We start from the raw sequence: 10,800 nt of genomic DNA, 5'->3' as shown, positions 1-10,800 counted from the left end.
AATTGACCAAACTATTAATTAAAACATTAAAATATGAACAAAGTTATCAGTAAGCTTTAAATGAGCCCATAACCTGCTGTGTTTATGTTTTGAATTAACAAAACTAAAAGGGGCCAATAAAAATATTGTTTTAGATGATAAAAGCTTTTTACCAAAGGAAATGAATAAACTTCAAACATTCAGACTGCACAACAAGATTTTAAGATTTTTTTATTAAAAATAAAATAGTCTGATCTGTTTAAGAGTAAATTTACGTATAAACATAAGATACACTAAATTATAATGAAAAACTGGTAATACACGATTATTAAAGGCCTTTATAAAAACATTATACACTGTTTTCACTGTTTACTTGAAAGCACAGTATAGAGCCTTTGTTAATTTTATTAGTACCAACAGTCAGGATTAATACAAGATGCATACACAGCATTTCCACTCACAGGTAAATATTTGTATGCAGACTGACTATTTTTCCCCAGAAGTACACACTGTGTGAGTGTTACGAGTTTAACAACACTCCGTCTACTCACCTGTCACACAGAAGCCTCTTCTGTGAAAGCCCATTTGAAATGGTGCTTATAGTTAGCAAATACGCTAAAGTGTGCTCAAGTGCACAATTACCTCTCTGGCTTTGCAACAACATCACTGATCTCTTTATAACTTTTATTTTATTTTGGAGTGTGGATCTCCAAAAGATCGGCTGCTTTGGCTTCAAAATAAAAGTAATAAATCAAATTGTACGTGGACTGTAGGGGCTGTTGGGAACTTTAAGGACATGTTAGAAATCACGTGGCCCTCAAAATATATAACACTGTCCAGTCGTTTTTAGGATTTTCATGGGTTTACAGCTTAACACAGCTTAAACATATAACACTGTCAAAAGTGTTAATTTAACACTGGAGATTTTGCTGTGTATTGGGGCAGACTGCACGTAGTTCAACTGTAGAAGCAGGCAAAGACACAAAGGCGCAATAGCTTCCTTTAAACGTGTCTAATGTGCCCACTGCAGGGGCTGATGGGAGCTTTGAGGACCTGTTAGAAACCACGTGGCCCTCGTCTGATCTCACAGCTCGTCCTTGTTTGGCCTCAGCTGCATCAGAGCGCCACTTCTCCCCAGGTTCACCAGAGGAAACACCACTGCACAAAATGCTTTTCCTCCCAGCTGCTGCTCTGTGCTGTCTGTGTTCAGGTGAGTGTTTCCAGCCAATCAGGAGCCAACAAAGTCAACCTGGAACAAACACTGTCACACTAACCTTCATCTATCTGTCTGTGTCTCTACAGCACTGGTTACCATGGCAGCAGAACAGCTGATTCAGGAGCAGTTATCACAGACTGGGAGAGCTGGTGAAACAGTTGCCATAAGCTGTAAAAGCACTGACCAGTGTGACAAAAAACAGATTTACTGGTACCAGAACACAGAAAAAGATCCTCTTAAAGTGATTCTGCGCATTGATCTGGCTGATGGGGCAGTTAATTCACGCTACAATCATCCCCAGAAACAAGATTTCAATGCTTTAAGAAAACCAGGTGGCTGTGAATTGGTCATCAAAGATATTAAACCCCAACTTACAGCCACTTACTACTGTGTTTGTTGGAAAGGTTCCCACAGTGAGAAATGATCCCTGCAGCCTGAACAAAAACCAACAGATGAACAGATGTCAGACAGTGTGACAGGAAGAGAGCAGTAAACCACAGCCAGCCTCTATGTGATCAATAAAAAAGAAGAAATTAAAAGTTTCAAAGAAAATTGTTTTCAGGTACTCTGTTTTCCTTCTCTTAGAAACAGCACAAAGTTGTGTGAAATAGATTTTCTTTCCCTCCTAATGTGATATTTTTTTGTTTAATTTTTTTCTTCGAAAATCAAGTTAAATGAAGAGCAAAACACATACCAGCATACCATACATACAAAGAAAATAAGATAGTTTGGTCTCAGTATCTGTATCACTTGCTTGTAAATAAATCTAAAGATGGACTAGAAAGGACGCTGAGTTGTTGCTACATTTTAAACTAAAGAGTTTATATGTTCATGTGAGAACGTGCTGTTTGGTTGAAAATGTAATATAAACTTTTTTTTTATTGATGGAGGACGTTAAAGTGATCTTATCTAAAAGTTTATAATACAAAAAATATTCTGCAACATTGTCTGTGAAGGTTCTCAGTCATCCAGGTCATCGTAGTCAAAGGAGCTTGCAAAGAAAAGCGTCTGGACTTCTTTAAGTTGCTTGAAGACGTTTCACAACATAAATTGCATATTTTGTGCAGTGGTGTTTCCCTTGGTGAACTGGGGGAGAAGTTGGCGCTCTGATTCGCTAGCCAACAAGGACGAGTGTGAGTTCAGACGAGGGCCGCGTACTGATGGTATTTCTACAAGGATCTGACAAAATTCTATAAAGTGTTCCCCACAATTCTAGACACCGGAACATGTACTGCAATGGTGCGCAGCATTTTGTATAAGAAAAACTATAACGTGTTTCTTAAATTATGGCATTTTAATTCTCACATAAACATTGAGATTTTCTTTTACCTTCTTTAAAACTTTAAAAGGTTAAAAGCTTGTGCAGCAAGACTCATGATTTTCAAAAGAGCTCAGGAAGACGCTTGACATGATTAGCGAGAAATATCTCAGGGTGTTGTATAAGAGACTAAAGTTTTTAAATCTTTATATTTTTAGTCTTTCATGTGTGTGCGCTATATGCTTGTTGGACCGTGTAAGAGATTCTCACTTAAACACAAAGTATGTCAAGAATACAATTTTTGACGCAATCATGAGGTTTTTGAAGAGATGAAGGCGAACATGTCTGCGACTGTGTTGCGTTTAGTATAGTTTATTGTGTTGTCTAATATTTTTTTCAATTCTAAGTGTATGACATGTGAGATTGTGATGGTCTGATCATTACGTACGGTGAAATGTAGTTTGCAACCATGTCAACAGATGATGAGAGGCTATCAACCTCAAGTCGTAAATACAGTTTACTTAATTTTTTATATTGATTGAGTAACTCAGATTGGTTTGATACCTACGAAAAACGTATCCGTTGTGTATACAACGAGAGGGCAGATAGATTCTTTAGGTCAAAACACTTCGTACCCACTTGCAAGTACTGAAAAGGGCAAAAATAAAAAAACAGAACAGTTGCTACAATATCTGGTGTAGGGATTACCTAAATTTGGTAGCACGATAGGTATGAATGGATTACGGATATTGTTCCTTATAGTATTACATTGTAGTGTTTGATAGCTACTCTTTCTCTCGTTCACAGACTACTTCACTCCTGTTGGTCTTTTTGTCTCCAAGCATGACTATATCTTTTCAACTCTTCTTTAGGCAAAGATATGATGAGCATTGACTCAGGTGGATCAACTGAGTGTTCTCACTTGGTGGGGACTTCTTGTGGACAGCTGACTCACAGTTAGTAGTTACATTGGTCAGTGAATGTTCCAAGCAGTGGTAGTCTGAATTAGTTTTGTGGATGAACATACAGGAGAAAATATCCAGCAGTGTGAAAACTTGCCTTGAACAGGATAGTAATATATTCTCGTTTTTCTAACTTCACCACAGTAGATTGTGGGCCATTAAAGATTAATGGACCTTTTAGATTGAATGAGTGGAACTTGAAGTTTTTGGTTTTCAGATTGTCGGTTTAAGAGCATAGACGTACCATCATACTGTCAGAACAAAAAGGTGAGTGAGAACTAAGCGAGTTATCTTTTGGACTTTTTTTCACTCTGTACAGAGTTAGTATGATGTATTACGGTTGATGATAGCGAGAATTGGGTCTTCCTGGTAGATAGATCCCATCTGCTTGGAATCATCTAAGGGAGGAACGATCGCTCGAAATACCAAGAAGTCTTTCACACTACTCACCATATATTTGGCTAGTATTAGTAGATTATTCGTTCTTTATGCTTTAAAAATTGTGGCTATTCTGAATAAGAGACATCGAAGTTCTTTGCATTATTTGTGCGAATTCGCAGAGCGTGGGTATGAGAATCAGACAGATACCTATGGGAGCTGGTAAATCGTAGTGACCATGAGTGCGGGTTTTGTTACAGGTTTGATTGTGGCTCCTGATTGCTGGAAACCCCCTGAACATCAGACTAGCAAGAGCAGCAGGGAGGAAAAGCATTTTAGTGCAGTGGTGTTTCTCTGGGTGAACCTGGGGACCATAGGGCTTCTGTCGTGTTGGCCCCAGTTGTGATGGCGGCCAAACAGAAGCGAACGAGTAAAGCTTCTTGTTGTATGATTCTAGGCAGTGATGTGAAGTACCGCAGTTCTTGGTGTTGAATCTGCGTTGCTTTTAACTGTCAGCCGTAACAGAAACTCGTCAAAACTCCCATATAATAGCTTCTGTGAGCTGCTAGTCGGGCCACGAGTTACGAGGCTCACTGTTGGATTAGGAGATTTCATAGTACTGCTGGCAACATTGCATTTGTTTACTTTGTCGCAGGTGCATTCCAGATACTAGGTTACGAAACGCCTTGTCTCACGAGATGTTTCTTCTCTTGACATCCGTTCAAATTGTCGCACAAGGCTTTTGGTTTTGAAACTAAACAAACAAAAAACAGATGTGTTTTTAGAAACTTCTAGCTGTAGAGATACCGTAACCTAACATTTGCTTAAATAACTTTAAAATGCAACTCGCTAGAATAGTGGATTTTAATTGTGGATATGGATATCATATATTGTACATGATAAATAAATGTCATATATGAGTTGTTTAAAGATACAGTTTTTCTTTTTGTCCTTTGAGCAGTTATTTTCATTTCTATTCTTAAATGATCTTATTTTGCAGTTTCTGTGGATGTACAGAAACTGAGTCCGTGGCTGACAACTGGAAAATGCAAAATTGCGAAAAATACCAAAATTATTATCAGTCCTGAACCCGTTTTGTTCCAAACCTTCACCTGCCAACGTAGGAGATTTAAAAGTATAATATACGACATGTCCAGTTAACAAATCTAAAAACAGCTTACTTATTGTCATATATCTATTGGCGTGTGTACTCACACGGTTCCCAGTGTTTAATGCTCAGTGTAACAGTCACGTTTAGCTTATTGAACTTGTAATGGCATCGTTCGATGTTTGCTCCAGCCAAACAAAACTTACACGTATCATTCGAACTTTACAACAATCTTCAATCGTTCATGATCGTTTTTTGGTTGGATTCCAAGTAACAGCTGAGCTTCCATGTGATTCAATTTGCCACATAGCTAAGTGAATAAATGTAAGTATGCAGCCAATATTCTGTTTTTCAGTACAATAAAATGAAATAATGTGAATACAAAAATGTAAAAATAAAATTAATGAAACCTTATCACAGCATCTCGTCTGTAAACAGGATTTCAAACTGCTTTTTTTCTGTAAGTTGCTGTAGGTTTTCGAGTGACATGCCCTGCTGGTTTTTATATGTATATAAAAAATTGTAACCAGCGTAGAATATCACATTTATGCAGCAGCAGTCTTACACCGTGGTTCAGGGGTTTAGGAAGCTCGTCTTGCAACCAGAAGGTTGCTGGTTCAGACTCTGACTCCTGATCATTGTGTCCTTGGGCAAGACACTTCACCTACGACCTACAGGTGTTGGCCAGAGGGGCCGATGGCGCGATATGGCAGCCTGGCTTCTGTCAGTCTGCCCCAGGGCAGCTGTGGCACACGTACACCAGTGTGTGAATGAATAGGCATCAACATCATATTTTGTCTTATGTGATGAGTGTCAACATGATTAATTAGACGAAGGCAAGACGACTGGGTATAATGCGCTTTTTGTGATTATTAGAATGCTTAATAAAAGCATTCTTCAATAATCACAGATTCTATGTAAAAATCCGTAAATGATACTAATGACTAATTAATATATATTATACTTTTTATGTAGTTGAATAACTACTCTCAGGCCCTCGGAGCTTTCCTCGTGTCTCAAATTCCAAATGGAGCTACTCTACTATCACATCTTGAAAGCTATTTCTTAATTATATGATTATATAATCCGTTGTGATGGAAGGTGAACCTGGGCTTGTCGAGCTCTTTAACCTGTGTTTTCGTATCTATTGCTAGACTGCCGCTTTCTTAGAATGTTGGTAATCTTTATATTCTTAGTAGTCGGCATATTGAGGTAACATCTGATGGCGGTTCTTTCTTCATTGTGTGGTGTTCTTTTTTAATAAATCATCAGCACGAGCAGGCAACTCACAGCAAAAAGTTTCCCAACAAAGATCTTGGCTTGCATATACAATAATGTTTAACCGTGATTTTCAAATGAGAATCCAAAACAAAGCTCACACTAATTTTTTCTTTTCCCCTCATACTAAACATGTGTCTTTTAGTGGATGACATGAGCTGTGGGGCTTTTTTTTCAGTCGATAGAGACCTTAATTCATGAAACTTAAATATATGATATATCGCTTGCTTTGTAGTGTAGAGATCCAACGAAGGGAAACAAACTGCCAGACAAATGTTGGAAATTCCACTGCATTCTACCTCTTTTTAATGGTACATTCTCCAAAAGATGGACGTGTTTGCATCTGGGGTTAATGTGGCTCATAAGCAACGAAAAGGAAGAGACAATGAACGGTTTCAGATTGTCTCTTCCTAGAAGAACTCTTCCTACTTGTCTTCAATTATTTTGCGGGATTTTTTAAGAGAGGTAATCTAGCGAAATCCCGCATTGTATAGCAACCTAGCTGCCATGTTGCGTAAAACAGTGTAAGCAACTATGTTGTGGACAACATATGGAACACAAGAAACTATTGGAGTTGAAAGGGACAGTAAAATATGAGACAAAGTTATAGTAAAGGTCTGTTAAGATGAGCCGAGTAGGTGCGTGTTTATGTTTTGAATTGGAGCGGAGAAACTAAGGAGGGGCCAATAGGGAGGAAATAGGTTGTTTTAGAGTGAGGTAAGGTTGTGTTTTACACTAGAAATGTGATATTACTGACGAGATAGATTTAGAGCGTCCTGGACTACTTTCAGTGGCTATGTGGCACAAAACAAAGAATAATTTATAGGAATACTATTCAGTTATATCAAAAATAGAACAGTAGTCTGACTCAGTGTTCTATACCTTGGGGAGGAATCAGAATTTTTTTTATGTAGTTGAATGATTCTATAAGTTACTCATTCAAGAGTTAGAACTGGAAGTGTAAAGTGGGAGCTCTGAAATATAAGCAGCATAAGCTAGGTAACTGCCCAAACAAGGCGAGCTTGATGAAAGAACATAATCAACGAAAAAGGGCAACGTGGTTTCAAACGAATTTAAGGTCTTAATAAGACTCATTCATATTAAAACCCACTATTTGTCATGCAACACTCGTTTTTTCGACTGATCTTACTTTGTATTAGCAAACAGTTAAAAGAGCCTTGGCTGTTATAGGATTTCGTTCTATTAGTACCGGCCTCTCACAAAGCTGAGAGATCTCAGACGTGGTAGTTTATAAAGATGCCGGACACATATAACACCAGCAGTCATTACAAACTTCCATCAGGTTGTTAAAAAATTTTTACATTTTTAGTACAGTAACTGTACAATTTTTCCCCTAGAAGTACAAAAGTACACTTGTGTGAGCTGTAGTTCACTTTGTTGGATTAGTATTATAAAACTAGAATCACCAGTCTATCACCGTGGTGGGCAACGAGGAAAGAGCCTTCTTTACTTGTCGTATAACGACCTGTGGTATATGATAATTGGTGCTTTAAATTTATGAGATTATGCTTCAGTAGATACTGATGAAAAAAAAATGTTAGGCATATCTCTACAGTATTAGGTTGCTTTATATATGATATAATTCTTTCAAAACCTGAACTAGGGGTTATTCTCTACGGCTTATTGGACAAGTCAGTTTAATTCTAACCCTCAGAGGTGGTGGAACATATAGACAGCTCTCAGTTGTTATAACATAACTGATCTCTTTCATAAATTTTAATTTTACCTCTCGGACAGATGAAGTGTGACATACTCACTTTAATTAGAGATCTGCGTTCTTTGTTTTTTTGGCTTTTTTCGAATATTTATTGAACTGTAGTTCAATTAAATTGATATTATTGGTATATTAAAGCTACTTCTTAGCTCAGTTGGCCATGTACCTGGGTAAACTATGTTTAGTTAGACTATTTGCATTTAGATGAATGTGCTTACAGAACAAGTGGTTCGGTCAACTTAGCAAATATATGAGTGCTATCAAAGACTGCTTCGTAGAAATTCTGCTATTAATATGGACCTAAAGCTTTGCCATAACAGTGCTTTAGAAATTTTCAATGGGTTTTAGACTGTGCATTTCACTCTAATGGACAAATTGCTTAAGAACATGCATAACACAACTGGGTTTAGTTAACTGTCAATCAACGCTGTTAATTTAAACACTGGAGAATTTTTGCTCAGTGTATTGGGAGCAGTACTCGCAGTAGTCAATCACAATATTTGCGTACGTGCGTAAGAAGTCAGGCTAAGACATCTTTTCAGAGAAAAGGGTCAACGGGGGCGGGGCACTGGGCATTCCGGTTCTAATCACACGCGTTTGTGTCCTTAAGTGGCTTACAAACGGCGGGTAACATGCAGGGGCTGATGGGGGGACAGAGGCTTTCGGGCCTGAGGACTCCTGTTAGAAAGCTCGGGAGGGACAATTCACATTTGTTTCGGTCGCATTTTCTACAAGTTAAAATTGAAATACTGAAACTAGCAAAAGTGGCGTATATTTTCTAACATTTTGTAACATTGGGATGGATATGGCCTAATACAGCTAGAGCATCAGTAGCTTTGTTGGTCATTTTATATATCTCCATCTCCTCCCCACCGCTTACACCACTTCAGAGGAAGGAACTTTATCAAATCAGACTACACTGCTAGATATTAGGTTTTCAGAATAAGTGCGTTCTCCGGCTTCCCCTCAGCTTGCTCGCTTCTTCCTTGTAATACTGTGTCTAAGTACCTGGTTCGTATCAGGTCGAAGCGAGCTGTAGTGAATCCAAAAACAGAATAATGGGATTTCAGGGAGGGACACACAAAGTTCAACCATGAGTAGAAAAACAAACCATAAAGAACGAAGTCGCACCTACATCCACAGGAAAAGATCCAGGCAATCCTCCGATCTAAAAGGTCAAAGTCACATCTTACCGTCGAGCTGCCAATGTTCCATTTGGGACAGAGGAGGCAGGAGGAATGGATTAATGAAAAGAGGACGTGGCAATTTGATTATGCCATCATGTCCCCATCTATCTGTCTTGTGTCTCTTAGAACAGCACTTGGTTAACCCATATGGAGAAGAACATGCTGATTCAGGAGCAGTTTGGAACGTTGGGGGTGATGGGTTTCAAGACAACACTGGGAGAGCTGGTGAATACAGTTTGAACCATACTCTGCATCATATAATCAAGTTTTGAGATTCTTCCAGAGAAGCTGTAAAAGCAATGACAGTGTGAACACACATTAACAGCCAAAAACAGTATTTAACTGGTACCGGATCCTGGCCTGACCTGTCTCGCACATCCTTGAAATGAGTGGGCGGTCTAGACACAGAGCCAGAAACAAACGCACACAGTATACTCCGGTGCATTGTTAACAGTGGTATTCTGCTGCCCGCGCCGTTCCCATTCTGATCCTCCCGCGGCCGGTTTTCCTCTGGGCGGCTCGGATTTGGGCTTTGCTTGGTGCAGAAAAAGATCCTCTTAAAGTGATTCTGCGCATTGATCTGGCTGATGGGGCAGTTAATTCACGCTACAATCATCCCCAGAAACAAGATTTCAATGCTTTAAGAAAACCAGGTGGCTGTGAATTGGTCATCAAAGATATTAAACCCCAACTTACAGCCACTTACTACTGTGTTTGTTGGAAAGGTTCCCACAGTGAGAAATGATCCCTGCAGCCTGAACAAAAACCAACAGATGAACAGATGTCAGACAGTGTGACAGGAAGAGAGCAGTAAACCACAGCCAGCCTCTATGTGATCAATAAAAAAGAAGAAATTAAAAGTTTCAAAGAAAATTGTTTTCAGGTACTCTGTTTTCCTTCTCTTAGAAACAGCACAAAGTTGTCGTGAAATAGATTTTCTTTCCCTCCTAATGTGGTATTATTTTGTTTAATTTTTTTCTTCGAAAATCAAGTTAAATGAAGAGCAAAACACATACCAGCATACCATATATACAAAGAAAATAAGATAGTTTGGTCTCAGTATCTGTATCACTTGCTTGTAAATAAATCTAAAGATGGACTAGAAAGGACGCTGAGTTGTTGCTACATTTTAAACTAAAGAGTTTATATGTTCATGTGAGAACGTGCTGTTTGGTTGAAAATGTAATATAAACTTTTTTTTTATTGATGGAGGACGTTAAAGTGATCTTATCTAAAAGTTTATAATACAAAAAATATTCTGCAACATTGTCTGTGAAGGTTCTCAGTCATCCAGGTCATCGTAGTCAAAGGAGCTTGCAAAGAAAAGCGTCTGGACTTCTTTAAGTTGCTTGAAGACGTTTCACCTCTCATCCGAGAAGCTTCTTCAGTTCTAAGGTCAAATGGTGGAGAGTCCCAGATATAAACCTAGTGGGAGTTTCCCCCCACAGAGGGACAAAAGGACCCCCTGATGATCCTCTAATCGCCTGAGCCAAGGTGTGAAACTGGGTGTGGGTCCCAATCAGCCAGAGTTTCGGGTGAGTTCATTGTGAAACCTGGCCCCACCTTATCATGCGAATTCCTGAGGTCAGATGGCCCAGGATGTGAGTGGGCGTTAAGGCGTCTGGGAAGGGATCTCAAAACTGGATTATAGATGGCAGAGAGTTGGTGTCGTAAACCCCCGCCTCTGTTCAAAGATGGT

General features: G+C 38.9%; 1 protein-coding gene across 1 annotated transcript in view; it reads left to right on the top strand.

Annotated features, from left to right (window-relative positions):
- The first annotated feature begins 980 nt into the window (after window positions 1-980).
- LOC121812755 (immunoglobulin lambda-1 light chain-like) overlaps window positions 981-10,800 on the top strand; it is a 31,931-nt gene continuing 22,111 nt past the window's right edge. Inside the window, exons 1-3 of the mRNA XM_042215670.1 lie at window positions 981-1,189; window positions 1,282-1,425; window positions 9,653-9,831. Of these exons, the coding sequence (XP_042071604.1) occupies window positions 1,147-1,189; window positions 1,282-1,425; window positions 9,653-9,831 (366 nt within the window). The 5' untranslated portion in view covers window positions 981-1,146. The remainder of the gene's footprint in view (window positions 1,190-1,281; window positions 1,426-9,652; window positions 9,832-10,800) is intronic.

Source organism: Haplochromis burtoni, unplaced genomic scaffold (genome assembly GCF_018398535.1).
Source record: "Haplochromis burtoni strain Fernald_Lab_line unplaced genomic scaffold, NCSU_Asbu1 Contig_787, whole genome shotgun sequence".
NCBI classification, from domain to species: domain Eukaryota; kingdom Metazoa; phylum Chordata; class Actinopteri; order Cichliformes; family Cichlidae; genus Haplochromis; species Haplochromis burtoni.
Note: the sequence above shows the minus strand (reverse complement) of the source record. Positions and strands in the feature narration are given on the sequence as shown.